Source organism: Microtus oregoni, unplaced genomic scaffold (genome assembly GCF_018167655.1).
Source record: "Microtus oregoni isolate MIOR12 unplaced genomic scaffold, Mior012 000009F_ref0000495, whole genome shotgun sequence".
NCBI lineage: Eukaryota > Metazoa > Chordata > Mammalia > Rodentia > Cricetidae > Microtus > Microtus oregoni.
In genome coordinates, this window is record NW_024543068.1 from 21,684,444 (window position 1) to 21,702,705 (window position 18,262).

The window sequence follows — 18,262 nt, forward strand, 5'->3', positions numbered from 1 at the left end:
GTGATTGCATCATTAAAACCAGATCCTGGGGCTTTTGAGATGTGTTGTGCCGTGAGCACTCAGCTTTTGCAGTGTGGGATTTAACGTGCTGTCCTTTCTCTTTTTTCTTGCCCAGCTGGCGTATTGTATAGTACAGTTTCTGGAGAAAGATCCTTCACTTACAGAACCAGTAAGCTATTTATATCTTTCCATAATGTTAAAAAACTTAAGAAAAGGGGCTGGAGAGATGGCTCAGTGGTTAAGAGTACTGACTGCTCTTCCAGAGGACCCGGGTTCAATTCCCAGCACCCACATGGCAGCTCACAACTGTCTGAAGATCAGTTCCAGGGGATCTGACACTTCACACCAATGCACATAAAATAAAGTTAAATAAACCATAAAAATATTTAAAAAAAAAAAAACTTAAGAAAAAAACATTTTTATTAAAATCATGTGAAACATTAAATGTCTCTTGTTTTTTCTCCTTTTCCTTTATAGGTTATTAGGGGTTTAATGAAATTTTGGCCTAAAACATGCAGTCAAAAAGAGGTAAGTATTTAACATCAGAGAATGCCAATACTGAAGGAAGTCTTTGCCTAGTGCTCAGTGGGGCTAAGCATGCACAAACATATGCCTCATCTAAAGCAGCTTTGTAGGTTGGTGGCAGTCAGTGTTCTCATTTTTTTTTTTTTAAGTTATAAACTGATTGGCCCATTAGCTCAGGCTTTTTATTGACTCTTATAACTTATATTAGCCCATTATTCTTGTCTGTGTTAGTCACGTGGCTTAGTACCTGATTCGGCGAGGCAGAATCTTGCTTCTTCTGTGTCTGGGTCAGGAAGGCAGACTGGTGTTCTCATTTTTACTGGTGATAAAATTGAGGCTTCTAGATGTTAAGTAGCATACCTAAGCACACTGAGTAAGAATGTGCCAACAAGCCGGGCGGTGGTGGCGCACGCCTTTAATCCCAGCACTCGGGAGGCAGAGGCAGGCGGATCTCTGTGAGTTCGAGGCCAGCCTGGTCTACAAGAGCTAGTTCCAGGACAGGAACCAAAAGCTACGGAGAAACCCTGTCTCGAAAAATCAAAAAAAAAAAAAAATAAGAATGTGCCAACAAACCAGAACCTGCTTCCCGAACTCTAAACCACGAACTTCTAGCTACTGTAACCCCTGGCCATGCCCCATTGTGTATCCAGTTATTTAGCTTGATCGATAGCACATTTATAGTGATTTTGCATAGCCTGGAAGGCTACTCTAGTGCTCGGGTTCCTGGGTGCGGTATCATAATATATAGCAAACGTTGAACTTGTCATGCCTGGGAATGAAGGACCATACAGTCACCTAAACAGGCATGTCCTGCCATGAGTCTTTGTAGAGAGGAGTGAGTCCCCAAGTAACACCTTGAGGGGAGCCTGACCGTCTCTACGCCTGTCTGAAGCCTTCTCCTCTGGCCTAGAAACAGAGGCCACCTGTTAGCTTTCTGTTCCAAGACATGGACATGACAAAGGACACAGTAGATGGAAAGAGCCTCTCCCTCACATCAGCTGTGGTCCTAGCCCTGCTCTAGAGCCTCAGGTTACCCCATTTCTTGACAGCATGAAGTAAAGAGAATCTCTTCATCACTGCACCTGCACCTTGAGATAGGATAGAAGCATCCTTCTTAATACTTTAATTGCCTAGTTGCTTTTCCCAGTGTTATTTTTCATGAATAAATAGGTAACTGGCATTTATTTGTTATGTTTCCATTCTATTTATACAAATGTCTAAATCTATTTGTCTCACTCCATTGTGTGATCTTCAAGCTTTCTTGTGCATACAGCCCCAGGCCATGAGATTCACTGTGCTCTAGAGAGAGAGGAGGAGGAGAGGGAGAGAGTATGTACATATGTGTGCATATCAGCATAGAAAACGGGTCAGTGTGTGCTGATGTGGTTCACGTGGTACTTTAACATGAATGAGTTTGCTGTTTGTCTCAGTCTTGGAGAGCATAGCAGAATGAGAGCTGCTTGTCAAGTGACTGTGTCCTGTGGTGATGGGGACCAATGCATATAAGTCCAGGAGGGTTAGCCATTATTTTTAAAACGTGGGGTCAGATGGAGTGTTGGTTGGTTGTTAGCAGTGGGCAGAGTCCCAAAGGCCTGAAGGGGGAGAGGCCAGTTTGCCTGGGGTCCCGGAGCCTCCATGTAGTTAAGATTCCTGGTGCTATCAGTAATTTACTTTTAACAGAATACCCTTGCTCAGTGTGGTCTTTGTGTGTATGGGGTAGGGGTGGGGTTTGCACGTGGAGGCCAGAAAAGGCCTCTTGAGACAGTGACTCGCCCTAGAATTTGGAGCTGAGCTGCAGCCAGCAAACCCTGGAGATCCTCTGTCTCAGCGCCCTGTAGTATTGGGGTTGTAGGCATATAACCCACTTGTCTTTTTATGTGGGGACCGGGAACTTGAACTCAGCTTTTCATGCTTTCATAGCAAGCCTCTTACCTGCTAAGCTATCCTCCCGGGCCAAAATGAATAGAATAATATCTGGTTCGTCTCCCTCCCTCCCTCCCTCCCTCCCTCCCTCCCTCCCTCCTGCCCGCCCACCCACCCACCCACCCACCCGCCTTCCCTTTCTTGACTTTTTGTGTGCATTTTTCTTAAAATTGCAAGTAAAATTGATCATGTGGAGGTTTTAGTGATGGATTTATATATATATATTTTTTTGCTTCTGTGTATAGGTCATGTTCCTTGGGGAGCTGGAAGAAATCTTGGATGTGATTGAACCATCACAGTTTGTTAAAATCCAAGAACCTTTGTTTAAACAAATTGCCAAGTGTGTTTCTAGCCCCCATTTTCAGGTTAGTAGTAAACGGAACATGAGTCAGAATGGTGTGTGCCATGTGAACCAGTTTGGAGAAACTTCGTTTGTGTTGAAAAATAAAGCCATCATGGGCACTAGCTAGATTTATTTATTTGTTTATTCATTTATGGGGGGGATTATGTGTATGTGGGTATGTATACATGAACGCAGTGTTCACAGAGGCCAGAGATGTCTTAGATCTCCCTGGAGCTGGAGTTATAGGTTTTTGTGAGCTGCCTAGTGAGGGTGTGGGGAACTGAATTTGGGTCTTCTGCAAGAGGCAGTCGGTACAAACACCGTCTTAGCGACTCAGCTACTTTGTCTTCATTTGGGATTTTCTCACAGGCTGACTGTACTGTTGACAAATAGTCACCCGACCTGAACACCTGTCCCTAAGAGGCTCTATTTCTTAACTTCAATTCCCATAATACCCTGCAAGAAGGCATGATGGGAACACAAAGCCTAGAGCAGTAAAATGTCCTAACTTGGTTAAATTAAATGAAGTGAGCCGCTAGGGTTTTGCCAGTGTGTGAGGAGTATTTGTAATGCTTAGGAGGAGAGAAGCTGAATGTTACCCTGTGTCGTCTTTCCCACTGTTACCCTGTGTCGTCTTTCCCACTGTTTTGGTAAGACCCTTCATGCCTTGCTCAAGGTTCCAAACTAACAAGGAAGTGTGGTTGAATTTTAATTTGAAATGTGGCCTCTTGCTAAAAAGGCTAAATAAAGCCCATGACTTTCCATGGCCTGCTCTGCCTCCTTGTGGCTGTTTGAGGAGAACACAGGGAAGGCGCACCTTGATGTGTGCTTTCAAGGAGGCTGCTGGGCTGTGGAAACTGCTCAGGAGAGAAAGGGACTAAAGTTGAATGCAGTGCTTACTTCTACCTGGTGGCTGCCTCGCTAAATGTCCACCCTGCAAATCCAGCAGACTCACCATGCTGCCCACCATTTGAAAATACTGTCCAACAGCGCAAAAGCACACTTCTCATTTGAAGGTCAGATAGAGGCCCTGGCTCTTACTGTTTTTAAATCTAAAGACGTGTTAGTATATTAAGCTAGTGCTTATACCACTAAGAGACCAAACAGGAAAAGTAGCTGCAGCACCATTCTGTGAAGCGTCGGTCTGAATGCACTAGAAAAAGGTTTAGGACAGTGTGTAGAGATTTTACAGTCTGTCCAAAACATAATTTCTAAATTTACATAAATAAAGCCATTTGAGTTCAAGTCCAAGGTGAGTAGCTCAGCCCACAGATCAAGTTAGAGCATGGCAGCATGGAGGACAGAAAAGAGGGATCCAAGACAATGAGCAAATGACCCGCTTCTCCAGGCAGACACCACCATAGAGGGCCACAGCTTTCCTAGCAGCACCACAAGCTGCACCACAAAGCCTGAAGCCATGAGCCTAGGGACTGGAGAGATGACTCCGGGGTTAAGAGCACTGGCTGGTCTTCCAGAGGACTCAGGTTCAATTCCCAGCACCCACATGGCAGCTCACAACTGTCTGTGACTTTAGTCCCAGGGGATCCAGCACCCTTACACAGACATACGGGTAGGCAAATCACCAATGCACATAAAATAAAAATTACTAATGCATTTAAAACAAAACAAAACAGGCCTGTGGGGACATTTAAGACTCAAAGTGAACTAGACCTAAGCCAGACAAGGAGTTCTGAAAGCTGAGCTGGGCGAGGGTGTGTGTGGAGAGTAAGGATGCGTGGGAACTGTACAGGGAAGAGCGAGGGGATAGGTGGGATGTGTAGACTTGGAGGAGAGGACGATTAACAGGTAGGGAAAACTTTTCCTTCCCAACCTGGTGAACCGCCTGGCGACTTCCTGAGAGATCACAAATCTTCACGAAATGTAAAGAGTTATTAATATTTAATTATATCTTTGATTGAATGATTTAAAAATAGCCTTTTAAAATACTTTTATTTGAAAGGATTATAATTTGTCCTTTTCTTTCCTCAAAGGTGGCAGAAAGGGCACTCTATTATTGGAATAATGAATACATCATGAGTTTGATAGAAGAAAACTCCAACGTCATCCTTCCCATCATGTTCTCCAGTCTGTATAGGATTTCAAAAGAGCATTGGAATCCGTACGTGTTCAGTTTCCTTCCATCCTTCCCCTCCCTCTCCTCCTGCCCCCCCTTTTGCTCTTCTCTTCCCTCCTCCTCCTCCTCCTCCTCCTCCTCCTCCTCCTCCTCCTCCTCCTCCTCTTTTCCTTAGTAAAATGTCCTGCAGCTCGCTATGCACCAGATGCTGTGCCCATTGCTTAAGGCGCCCACGTGACAAGATAAAAATCCCTCCTGAAAATTTGCTGGTTGGGGGACTGAAGAGCAAACAAATATTTCTGTAAAGAAGTGCTATTTGGTTAAAATACCTGTTTACTTGAGAGGCTTTCTGGCCTGTGTGAAGGCCCCAGATATATTTGGGGAATGTGCTAGAGCTCCAAAGGATCCATATTGGCTGGGAGGCCTCAAATTAAACTTGGTCATTTTTCTAAGGCGGGAATCTTACTTACTGTACTGGCCTGAACCTCAAATTCATGACCCCCCTGCCTCAACCTCTAGAGTGCTGCAGTGTGACAGTGCTTGACTTCATTTGGAATCCTGATGGAGATGGTGGTGACAGGGAAAGTTCCTTCGGACAGGGATCCCTGTAAAAAGTCACGTTTTAAAAAGGTGTCTGTCACGTTCCGAGGTCTGTAGGCTCCAGAGGGCCAAGGCATGAGTGTGCAGTACTAGAAAAGGGAGCAAGGCCTACATGAGCTTTCTGCAAGGACCTGTCAAGAAATGCTGAGGGAACGTAAGGAGATGGTGTGAAGAGATCTACATTTTATGGGAATATCCATTTCCTAACAGCTAGCTAGGTTATTGGATGGTGGGGGGAGACAAAATTTTATAGTGTAGGACAAGTTGAATTTAGCCCTAGAAGAGTTAAAATATTGTATAGCAAGATATGTTTGCATGTCTGTCTATGCAATAAAGTTATGTGGCATTGCAGGATTAGTAAGTGCAGTTCAATTTATCATATCTGTCTTTTAAATTTTTGCATAGTTATAAAATAATGTTTTCTTTTAGTTTTCTAGCTTGTTTTATATTAATAGAACTCTGAAGAAGAGCTGTTTAACACCGCCATACAGAATTCTCCTGTGGTCTGAAGAGAGCTATAGGTAGTGCCTGTCAGTTACTGTCCAGTTTCCAGTGCTTCTCCAGGCCTGTCCTTGGGAAGAAGACCATTCTTGAGCTTTAATGTAGTTTTCCTTCTTCTGGGCACCAAGCAGAAGCCGCAGCATACACCAGACCTCTTACTAACATGTGGCCTCATTTTTTTAGAGATGTCTTCTTAGTAAGATTGGGAGGGTTGTTGCAAAATGGAAGCAACCTTGTATAGTTTTGAAATGGGAGACACCGTTCTTTTTGCCTAGTCTGAAGCACTCAAGTCTGTCACAGCACAGTTCTCATGTGGTCTGTATCTAGAGTGCATTCTGCCTGATAAGAATAGTTGAACAGCTTGGCCTCTTAGCTGTGTAGTGCTCCATAGCCAAGAGCATCCTGCACCAGCTTGGCAGCTTTCAGCAGGGATAATGGGTCAACAGAAGGGCTAAGCAGGAAGGGACAGATGAATGTAACCCCACAACAGCAGCTTGTAGGGGCTTGGCTGCCTGTCTTTGAACACGCGGTTTAGGAGCAGTTTCTGACTTGATGTATATTATTACTTTGAAAGTCATTTTTAACCACCTGTTCTTGTTTATAAGGTATAAATGGTCGGTCTGTCCGTCTTTGTTGTTTCTTTATTTTAAGATAATCTCTGTATATAGCTGCAGTGACCTCGAACTCTCAATGCTCTTACTTCTGTCCCCCCAAGTACTGAGATTACAGGTGTACACCATCAGCGCGTGTGTGTGACTGCGCGTGCACACACCTGCCTAAGCTATGTTCCCAACCTCTAAAGCAGTAAAGCAGCTTTATTTTTATACTGGCATTTTATTATGCATTGGCCATACAAACATGTTTTAATAATTTGGAAGGGTAACTTTGGGTTTTAACTCTGCCATCCCTCAGGAAGATTGTGAACAGTAAAGAATTCAGCTCCAGATGTGGGCTAGGAAACCAGGTGTGGTGAACATGCCCATAGTCTCAGCACTAGGTAGGCGGAGACAGGAGTATCAGGAGTTCAGAATCATCCTTAGGTACATAATGAGGCTTAGGCTAACCTGTGCTACATGAGTGTGGGAAATGGATTTGTAGGGAGCAGTGGGGGTAATAAGGTTGGCAGAGAGGAGAGGGTTGGAGGGTTAAGATGATCAGAATGCATCTTATAAGTGTATGAACTTGTTAAAGAAGAACTTCAAGTATTTTATGTATATATAATAGAGGAGAAGCTGGCTCATGCCTGCCAGAAATGTCCTGCTTTTCTGTTCAGCGCCCCACTGTGGAAGACTAACAGTACATTCTCTTCTCTGCCTCACAGGGCTATTGTGGCGCTGGTGTACAACGTGTTGAAGGCCTTCATGGAAATGAACAGCACTATGTTTGATGAGCTGACAGCCACATACAAGTCAGATCGTCAGCGGTAACTTTTTAAAGCTCTTTTGTCTGCTGTGCATAAGGCTCCAGAGTCCTTTCTGAGCTCTTTGCTGAAGTTGCCTAGTTGCCCTCAGATCCAAAGCAGCAGCCTGGTCCTTACACATTCCACCCCTGCGTGCGCACTAGCCGTGTCCTCTTCAGTGCCCTGCCCAGTAGACAGTCCGTGGTGGTGTGGTGTTGGTAGACCTGCTGCTTCTCTCCCCTTGTCTCTGTTGTACTACAAAGTTCAGAACCTGGCACATAACTGGACTTTCAGGCCCACTTCAGGGAATCACTGGGTTCTAGTCAGTTCTCTGGGCTGACTGTTTGCTAACTCACCCAAACTAGAATTGGGCTAGCATACTTTACTCCACCACAGGAGAGACTGGGCACTATTTGTCCAGAACTTACGTTCTAATCTGGAAACCAACAAATGCATTACAACCTAAAAGAACAGTTGAAAAGAATACAAACTTTATTGGTCTTGTATTAGCAAATCGTGAAGTAATTAAGACTAGAATGGAGCAAAAAATGTCTTTCTTGATTCTCCCATTGAATTTTTATTATATTAAAATAAATGATATACTATATAATAATATATTAAATGTTAAATATGATTAAAATTATTTATTATTTTTCAAGGCACGGTTTTTCTGTGTAGCCCTGGTTATCTCAGAACACACTTTGCAGACCAGGCTGGCTTAAAACTCAGAGATCTGCCTGCCTCTGACTCCCAAGTGCTGTAAATAAAGGTGTGCACCTCCATGCCTGGCTCAAGTTTTGTTATAAGTATAGTATGTTCAACTTGCTAAAGAATGCTTTTTTAGTTAGGGTTTCGGTTGCTGTGAATTGCTTTCGTTTCAGAAATTTACTCCATTATCATCATGGCAGGAAGCTTTGTAACACGCAGGTAGACATGGTTCTGGAGAGGTAGCTGGGAGTTTTCCATCTAGATCCCAGGCAGCAGTCAGACACACTCAAGGCCTGGTTTGAACATTTGAAACCTCAGAGCCACCCCTCAATGACACACTTCCTCCAACAAGGCCACACCTCTTAATAGTGCCACTTCCTGGTGATCAAGCATTCAAATCTATGAGCCTGTAGGCCATTCCTATCCAAACCACCACAGATGTAGCGAAGAGGTTAGGGGAACACAGAGCTCTTTGTGGTTGGTTCACAGGAAGGTGAATGCCAGCTTTGTAGGTCTTAAAGACTCCCAAAGTGGGCATGTGGGGATGTTCCAGCTGGGATTTTACTGGACCTCATGGAAGGATGTTTCCTGCTATTGTTTTGCCTCTTCGCTTTCCTTATTTAGAATGTGTTACTGGGTTTTACCAAGGAATAGGGCAATGGGTAGAAAGGTTTGAGAACAGAGGACCAAGGCAGACTGTTTTTAAGTTACAGGATATGGTTTATGGGAAACTGTTTAAGCACAGAATATGGTTTTAATTATACTATTGTTTTTAATTACAACATTGAGATTAATGTCAATTCTGTATTACCAGTTGTTTTTTTTTTTGGTTTTTTTTTGTTTTTCTTTTTTTTTTTAATTTATTTATTTATTAAGGATTTCTGCCTCGTCCCCACAACCGCTTCCCATTTCCCTCCCCCTCCCCCATCAAGTCCCCCTCCCTCATCTGCTCGAAGAGCAATCAGGGTTCCCTGACCTGTGGGAAGCCCAAGGAATGCCCACCTCTATCCAGGTCTCGTAAGGTGTGCATTCAAACTGCCTAGGCTCCCACAAAGCCAGTACGTGCAGTAGGGTCAAAAACCCACTGCAATTGTTCTTGAATTCTCAGTATTCCTCATTGTCTGCTATGTTCAGCTAGTCCGGATTTATCCCATGCTTTACCAGTTGTTAAAAATTATTACGTTTATAATGACCCTCCATGCTCTACAGTTAAGCTAAAATCGTAGAAAAGTTATTTTTTTAAAAGAACTAAGGGGGACTGGAAAGATGGCTCGCCTCATCTGTAAGAGGATTTACTGCTCTTCCAGAGGACCCAGGTTCAAGTACATAACAACTCCCAAAAGTTCAAATTTCAGTTTCAAAGGATTTAACCTGCTCTTTTGGCCTCCTTTAGGATTAGGCATACACACGATGTATAGACATATATGCAGGCAAAAAATATCTAGACACTTTAAAAAGGGGGAGGGGAATTAAGGGCACATTAGAATACCATGGTGAACCATTAAACAGTTCACAGTGCATAACACTTGCCTGTTAGGGCAACAGAGACCCTATAATCCTTATTATTATTGTAGTAAACAGGGAGTAAGTCTGGGTGAAATCTTAGTAAGAAGGAGCTTCAGTGTAAGTAAGTGATAGGGTGTGCTTGACTCAGTACGCTCACATACACAGTCTCACACACACACACACGGCCTTATTGCAAATTAATTGATCCATCTTTAACGAATTTCCTCAATGAAGTTGTTTTGTGATCTTTTATTATCTAAGCTAAATAGTTCAATCACTTGAAAATAGATGGAATTCACTAAGGGACTAGGAATAGACAACTGTGAGGTTGACCCGATAGAAGGCTAAGGTGGTTAATAGTAAATGAACTTCCTTAATGAAAGTTGTTTTTATTTATTTGTTTATTTATTTTTTAAAAACAAGAATGATACTTTGCCAATGTGCAAAAGGCTGTGTGAGCCGATACAAGTATTGGCTTCTCCACATCAGTGAGTCACTGTTAATCGGTAACTGAGCATGGGTCTGGGGCTGTGATGGAAGCGAAATAGGAGGTTTTACTTGTCAGTGTCAGCAAGATGATGCTTTCAGTTCCCAGCAGATTTTTTTAAGCAGTACAAATCAGAATGGTGGGTGGAGTAAGCTTTTGACACTGTTGCATATGGGTGCCAACACTAGTGCTATGTGAAATGAAATGGGAGGAGAATTTGACAAGATTCTCAGCTTTTCAGGGTGCTGAAGTCTTAACATTCCCACCGACAGTGAGAAAAACTGGGAAAAATAAGGCTGGCACTCAATGCATCAGAGATATTTAGACTTGGGAACCAGATGTGGTCCACATCTCTAACCCAGCATCTGGGATTAGATGCTTCCAGCAACTGGAAGCCAGAGGAGCAGGAATACGGGGCAGCCTGGGCTACATGTGACAACAAAAAAGAGAAGTATCTAGATTTTTTTCCAGTATATAGTTGCATTTATGTGAAAGGGCAGTGAAAGAAAATCCATAGACACATCAGACCTGGGTGCCAGGGTCTGGAGGAAGAAGTGGGCAGCATGATTTCTTCTTTGGGGATGATGGGAATGTCCTAAGCTGAGACTAAGTTTAACCTGAGTTGTCAGTATGAAAGTAGTATGGCCGCTCAGTGTCCACTCATCTGGAGAAAGAAAGGACACACAGGACAAATCACACTGTACACTGTAGGGCTGATGAACTGAGAGAGCAGCTTCCATAGGAGAAGATGATGATGTCATGATGCCAGCTGCAGTTTAGGGCAGTGTGAGCTGCCACAGGATGAGCTGATTTCAGTTGGTGGAGGTTCCCAAACCCTTGTTTCCTCTCTGCCTCTGCCAGACAAAGAAGTCAGAGGCATTAAACCTTATATAAAATTTATGTCTGTGTACTTAAACCAGCATTCTCTGAGACCATTTGTTTAGACTAATATTATCTTCAGATTGTACTGTCAAACAAGTGATAATTGCCCAGCCGCTTGCTTACAACTGAGAGTCTAGAGTCTGGAAGCCAGCAACTTCCCTTTCTAGAGACGGACTCACTCTAGAGTTTAACCCTCTTCAGCCTTCATCTCCTTCTGTCTTACTCTTTATTAAAATACTAGTTGAGCTTTTTGCCTTTTGGGAAGAGGTATATGTTCTCTCTGTAGCTTAGGCTAGCCTTGAACTTCAAGTAATCCTCCTGCCTCAGCTGTATGAGTGTGGGATCACATGTTAAAATTTTCTAAAATATTTGTTTTTATTTTTTCTGTGCATGAATATTTTGCTTGCATGTATGTATGTGCTATACATGTTTGTCTGGTGCCTGCAGAGCCCAGAAGAGGACTTTGGGGCCCCTAGAACTGGAGTTACAGACATTCATGAGCCACCACCATGTAGGTGCTGGGAACTGAGCTTGGTCCTTTGGAAGAGCAACCCTTGGCTCATAGCTGCAAATCCCTCTTTCTAGTACCTAAAATATTTTTCTGAATAAATCTCAATTTAAAAGTAAAAAAAAATCCATGATGATTGGATACTTTTCTAATGTTGTCCCTTATGCCCTTAAATGAAGTTGTTCTAGTTCAAATTACTACTTAAGTTTAAGGACAGTTATGCCTGCTGAAGTTCACACTGTGCAGATTGCAGTTAAAATAGAAATCATAGTAAACAAGGTCTAAATTGCCAGAATATTAATTATTAAGTGAAGAAGTGATTATGGTATATGATTCAACATCCCTGCAATTGCAATGGGAATGTCAAATTGCTTAGTTTTCTTAGAACTTTTGTTTTGCTTTGTTTTGTTCTTTAGTTCAAGGAGAATGAAACTTAATTTTTATTGGTTTTCTGTTTAAACGTTTATTTTTTCTGTGTATATCCATGGACATAAAAGGCTCACATGTGTTTGTGTGTGTGCCGCATATCAACAAGGGAAATGGACAGAAGAGGATGTTCAGTTTCCCTGGAACTGGAGTTATATTTTATAGATGGTTGTGAGCTGCCATGTGGATGTTGAGAACTAAACCTGGGTTCGCTGGAATAGCCAGTGCTCTTAACCACTGAGCCATCTCTCCAGCCTGATTTTCTATTGTTAGAGAATTTAATATAACTTTGCTAAGTATTAGTGATTGCTGAAATAGTGTTTAACATTGGAATTCCATGCAAAATTCACATTATCCATATTAATTTCTCTGAATAAAGAATATGCTGTTGCTGAAGTGGGATATGCAAGGACCAGTTGCTTGAGTCTGAGGCAGCAGAGCTCCCGTGCTTAGGAATGGTTTGAATTTGTGACTTCACTGTGTTATCTTGGTCTACTTTTTACCAGTTCATTGCAGTAAGCTAGCAATGAACTGAATTAGGTTAGTAGATGTGAATTCATGTGATGAAAAATTTTAAATAAGTGTGAATGTGTTTAATTTATAGTTTTATGTTCTTTGATTATATACTTCCTACTTGATTGATATTAAAGCGTTTGTTTAAAAATAACACTAAAATTTCCAAATGTCTTTGGCAAAATTCAATTGCTGAACCTATTTTGGCTTATCCAATTGTGGTAAACTTTGCCAAACAATGTAGTCTGAAGTTCTGGAAATCACTGGTAAATTGGTATTTAACCAAGTTTGAAGGCTTGTTCACTTAAAATTTTAATACACCATAATACCAGTATCCACAAAGTTTCATGTAGATCATTAATATATTATATCATAAAATATAAATATACTTTGATCATATGTTTTCAGAAATAACCAGTTTCAGTATGTATTGTATGGGAAAACTGGACACAAATGAAGGAGAAAATGTATTTTCTTGATTTTGTCCCTTTTCTGTCAGTGTTTTTTCCAGCATCTCTCTCTCTCTTTTTTTTTTTTTTTTTTTTTTTTTGGTTTTTCGAGACAGGGTTTCTCTGTGGGTTTTTGGAGCCTGTCCTGGAACTAGCTCTTGTAGACCAGGCTGGTCTCGAACTCACAGAGATCCGCCTGCCTCTGCCTCCCGAGTGCTGGGATTAAAGGCGTGCGCCACCACCGCCCGGCATCCAGCATCTCTTTTGAGTATTTATTTGGAAACAAATAGAAGGTTGGGTTCTAATAAGGCTCTGAGCATTTAGAAGCCATCAAACACTTTGGTTTTAAGATATACGATACTAGAAGCCTTCTCTAGTTTTCTCAGTAATTGTGCACTGTATTATAATTTATACTGTATCTGCAGATAAATGGATGTTAATGTAAACCTTAAAAGTCTTGTTTTCTACTCTGTACTATTTCTGTGTCAGTGAGAGTGTCAGCATAGACCCCACATGAGGGAGAACACCAAAAGGAAATCCCAAGAAGCTTGCTGCCAGGCGCTTCAGAGCCTCTAGGGCCTCTGTGAGGGAAAGGCTGTTTCTGGTGGGCAGTCTCACCAAACCCTCTCACAGTTGTTGACACTGTTTTCTGTTTCTTCCTCCAGTGAGAAAAAGAAAGAAAAGGAGCGTGAAGAATTGTGGAAAAAATTGGAGGATCTGGAGTTAAAGAGAGGTCTTAGGCGCGATGGGATAATTCCAACTTAACAGCAATCTGACTGCGACATCACTAACCCATGGGGTCACACGCTTATGTAGTAGAAGGATGGAGCAACAGTTTTCTGTATTGTGCAACTTTACAGTAGATTTCACATTTGTCTCATTATTACAGCAGCACTGTATATACCTGTCTCTAAGTAAAGGAAACATAAGGACTTCAATCCAAAGTTTGGACAGTAGATGGACTTCTCAGAACTTTGCAAACATAATCATTGTTCTAACCCTCTTAAAAAAAAGAAAAACAACAAAAGGTCTTCAGAGATCTGTTGGTGAAATTGCTATGTTAAAATTCCATTATCAGGAGTTCCTTATTTATCACTAGCAGAGAGTATGATACAATTTTCAAATGTGAACAATCTTAAATTTAGCTTGTCTTTCTGCTAAGCTGTTAAATGTATTTATAGTAAAGGAAGAAAAGATTGTCATTCTTTATAAGTTTGTATAACACCCTCCTCTGGACAGCTTGACTGTAATTTGACATCCTTTCCTTTTGCACACCTTCATGAGTCAAATGTCCACGTGGAATGGGGCAATGAATTACAGAGGTCGCTGGTGAAATTTGTCTGCTCGGTGAGCATCTTCCCAGTGCCCAGGTGTTGCCGGTACTCCTTTAGTTTTCATATCAGGAGTAACAAGAGAGGGGGTGATAAGCATAGTAGCAAAGGGAATGTTGGGCTGCGTATCAGATATTGTGAGTCCAAATCAATGTCTTGAATCCTTTGAAAACGGGCAGCAGGGCGCGCAGGCTCCAGCCCCTGCAGCACTAGCTGCAGTCGTCATGGTGCACCCAGACCAGAGACAATTTAGACATGTCAGAGAAACGTCCTTTTCGACCCTATGAAGTGAGAAAGACAGAACACTAAGCATATAACCATGACGTTGAGCACCAGGACTGCGCATCCAATTGGGAACCGAGTGGAGCAAACAGCACGAACTGTTTGGAGTTGTTGCCTTACTTTCTAATATGTACTTATAAAGTATTTCAGCAAAAGAGGATGCAGCCTCTGGGAGAAACAAAACATGTTCCAGTGTTTTTTGTAGATTCTCGTTCAATAGCTCATCACAGCGCCAGCCCTGTTTTTAGCCAGAAAGGATTCAGGATCAACATTATGCATTCTGATATGGATGCATATTCCTAACTACTGTATTTGTTACCAAAAGTGGTTCTACAAATGCTACTGAAAAAAATCTGGAAATTCCTAATGTCCTGAGTATTAATAATAAAGTTTAAAAAATACTTTTATATCAAAGGTGCATCGTGACCAAATTGTTTAAGAAATAAACACAAAACTAGGGCTATACTCTAGGTGTATCTTATTGGCTCTCTGTTCTGTATTAAAGGAAGAATCTTGCTTGATAGGCAAATTGCTGATGTACTGGTGTGCAGTATATACTTGCCCCATGTGGTTGCATTGCTGTGTACTGACAAATATGTGTTGGGGGATTTGTTTTCTGGGAAGCTCTTGTTCATTCGAGACGGCAGCAGCGAGCCCATAACCCTGAACCATCATGTCCAGCAGTGTTCATGACGTAGAGCTGATTCTGTGTTCATATGTTGAGTTGTGATCGTAGCTAACATGAACACATGAACTGTTGTTGCTCTCGTAGAAATACCGTATAGATATGGCCTTGTATATTCCTTCCTTTTAAGTGTAAAGTAGAATATGCAGCTTTGTTGTTTGCAAGGAAAAGGAGGGGAAAAGCCATTGATTGACCTTTCTTACTTATGAAGTGTTTCCAGATTGTCAGTCACAGTGTGTACATAAAAGTAAACTAATGATGGGTGATATTTTCATCTAGGTACCGGTGGGTTTTTTTTTTTTTAATGCCTTTGTTGATTCTCAAAAGGAAACACAGTGTTTTGTTGTTGTTGTTGTTGTTTTTTAAGGTGTGAGACCTCCAAGTACAAGATGGTTCTGTGGAATGACGAGGGTTTTAAAGAGCATTAAGGAGGGTCCAGTGTTAGAAACGTACTGGAGCAGAGGTGCAGGTTCACTCATTGATGCTAAACCGTAGCCCATCTCTTCTTTTAGCTTTTCTATTTTAGCCATTACTTTAGATTTTCATTACACATATCTTTGATAGTATAAACTCTGCTTGCCGTGACCTGTGCCCCTCGGGATGAAATATGCTCATTTGAGACGGGCGAGGTCAGGACCCCTCTCTGCACCATGTCCTTGTCCTCTGTGCTGAGGGCGGACAGTGCCGGCACCCTGTCTGTCAGTTTTGTCTGTTGATCATTCCCAGCTGAGAAGAATAAAGCTAAGCTTTAGACTATTTAAAGATTTGTGATTAGAGCTGTCTAAACTCACAGGGCAACTTCTGAGCAAAAACACTCCTCTTTCTTTTTAACCGAAAGTGACAATATGACCCCTGTCATGTTGTGTGTGGTAACGAGAAGCGAGCCCAGGTGACGTGATTGTTGCACTATGTGACATATTTAAGGACACGCTGCGTTTACAGCAGCCCCTTGTCTGACCTTCCCTGGGCAATCCTGCTGTCGCTTTCGTGAGTTAACTATGACAAACTCAGCTCTGTGTTCTATTTTGTTTGCTTCATAGTTTCCAGAACTATATATAAATATATTTTTTCAATAGCAAATATTGTAGTTAGTGAGTGGTGACCACTCCAACCTTATCCCTACCATATTGGTTTCAGGGATAGGACTTAGAGTGTCCTTGGGAAAAAATGAAAATTTAATTTTAAATGTTGTGATAGAATGATGCCGAGGCCGCAGGCTGCCACGCTGTGTGGGTGAAGTGATCGTCTCCTCTGGACCAAGCGTACACTCCTCATTGCACTCATGTCCCTGGTGGTCCTCCCTCATTGTCCTTTGCAATTTCCATTACATTTTGTTCTTCCTGACATTGACTGTTTTTTTTTAATAAAATAAAAAATAAAGAAATAAATAATCCCCTGAATGTGACTGGATGTGCAGGAGCAGAGCAAGCTCCTCCTCCCTGGGCTCTTTGCCTAGGTAGCAGAGTCATGTGATTCTGTACCTCCTATACGTGCCCGCTGCGGCAGTCCAGGGTGCAGACAGACCTAGGGAGTGCTTGGAATCGCACCTGCTATGCCGAACACACAGCCCTAGGCTCAGTCACATTATGGAAAGGGAAATAAAGTATACTTATAGCTTTAAAAGCTGTTTTCTGTCTTTGTGGGCATGGGGGGATGATGGGGGATGGGCAGTGGGGAGGATGGGAGGCTGGTGTCAGCATTACCAAGTTTTCTTTCCGTGCCGTGTTTTCCCTTTTAATTGGTTGCATCGATCTGGCCCAGGAAATGAGGAGCTTCTCTCCTTTGATGCTATCACAAAGCGGTGGTCGCCTGTCACAGAAAGGTGGCGGCAGGTGTGGTCTGTGGCGTTGTGTTTGCACAGGAATAGCTTTATTTTTGTATTCCGGCTCAGCTGCTTCGGAGCAGAGTTAGGGATGAGCCATAAAGGACTTTTGTAATAAGCATATCAGCAATGCCTTTTATATTCCTCCACGTTTAATTTTGAGAACCTGAAAGGATTGTGCATCTCAAGAGGAAGCCGAGCAGACCTTGAGTTTAGCGGAATGTTAATCTGTGCTGCTTCTTGTGCGCGATAGCGGCCGTAGTCTCTCCTGGAAACGAACCCCCATATTATGATGTCTGTGAATACAGGTTTCCTTTGCTCCTTTCCTCTCTTCCCCATCTCCTCTATTTTCTTTATCAGTCCATTCTTCTTCTTCTTTTTTTTAAATTACTTACTGTAAATAAGTTGTAATCTAAACCTCATGTATCAATGGGGGACTTTCAAATATAAATATTACCAATCCATTTTCTTGTTGTTGTCTGGTTTTTGATCGGAGTCCCGTGAGAATGACATGACCATTCCCTTTGGCGTGAGGATTTCACTCGGCTTCAGCCTCCCCTGGTTATTTCTCAGTTCATTGTTGTAGCAGGAGAGGGCAGCAGACATTCATTTTCCCTGCTAGGAGGCTGCGGTTCTTGATTGCTTTTGAACTTAAATGTGAGCAAGTGTGTTATTCTTATTTTTTTAAACAGCATCTGTTCATGCCTAGGTGTGAAAACTGAACCATGAATATGAAAAATTGCATAAGAAAATTATAAACTGGTCCAACCAGACAATGAAGACTTTTGATCCTCTGCAAAGTTAAAAATGCTCCAAAACGCTTTCAGCCCCCGTTGAGCCGTACTTCTTCCTTTTCAAAGGGCAGACTGTAAGTGGAGGCTCATACGTTGGAATTAAGTGTTTATCTTTGAAAATGATTTACTCTCTGTGAGTGTTAACAGACTAAGCAATGTGATCTTGCCCTCCATGGCCGTGGAGAGACTGCACTGTGGGTGTCCCCAGTAAATAAGCAGGAAAGGGTGCAGGAGCCTGGCTGGCTTGCTTTTGTGTTGCCCCTGTACTAATGTGCTTAACTGAGTTTTGAGGTGTGTTTGGGGGTGCTATCAAGCTTCAGTTTTGAGAAAGTTTATGTCTAGGCGTGTAGGACATTGGGGAGTGGCCCAGTGGCTATCACTGTAACAGTGTTCCTTTAATCTGTTCTCCAGTGTGCAGCGTGGGACAAGATTGGCGGGAATATCCCACCGGATCCTCCAGTGTCACTGGGATATCTCAAGGGGAGGGGAGGGCGGCAGAGGAAA

General features: G+C 42.3%; 1 protein-coding gene across 2 annotated transcripts in view; it reads left to right on the top strand.

The window, feature by feature from the left end:
• Positions 1-14,922, top strand: part of Ppp2r5e (protein phosphatase 2 regulatory subunit B'epsilon) — a 142,477-nt gene extending 127,555 nt beyond the window's left edge. For both annotated transcript variants that reach the window (XM_041657995.1, XM_041657996.1), the window contains exons 9-14: positions 116-169; positions 478-528; positions 2,694-2,813; positions 4,783-4,910; positions 7,288-7,389; positions 13,510-14,922. In XM_041657995.1, the coding sequence (XP_041513929.1) occupies positions 116-169; positions 478-528; positions 2,694-2,813; positions 4,783-4,910; positions 7,288-7,389; positions 13,510-13,609 (555 nt within the window). In that variant the 3' untranslated portion in view covers positions 13,610-14,922. The remainder of the gene's footprint in view (positions 1-115; positions 170-477; positions 529-2,693; positions 2,814-4,782; positions 4,911-7,287; positions 7,390-13,509) is intronic.
• The last annotated feature ends 3,340 nt before the right edge of the window (positions 14,923-18,262 follow it).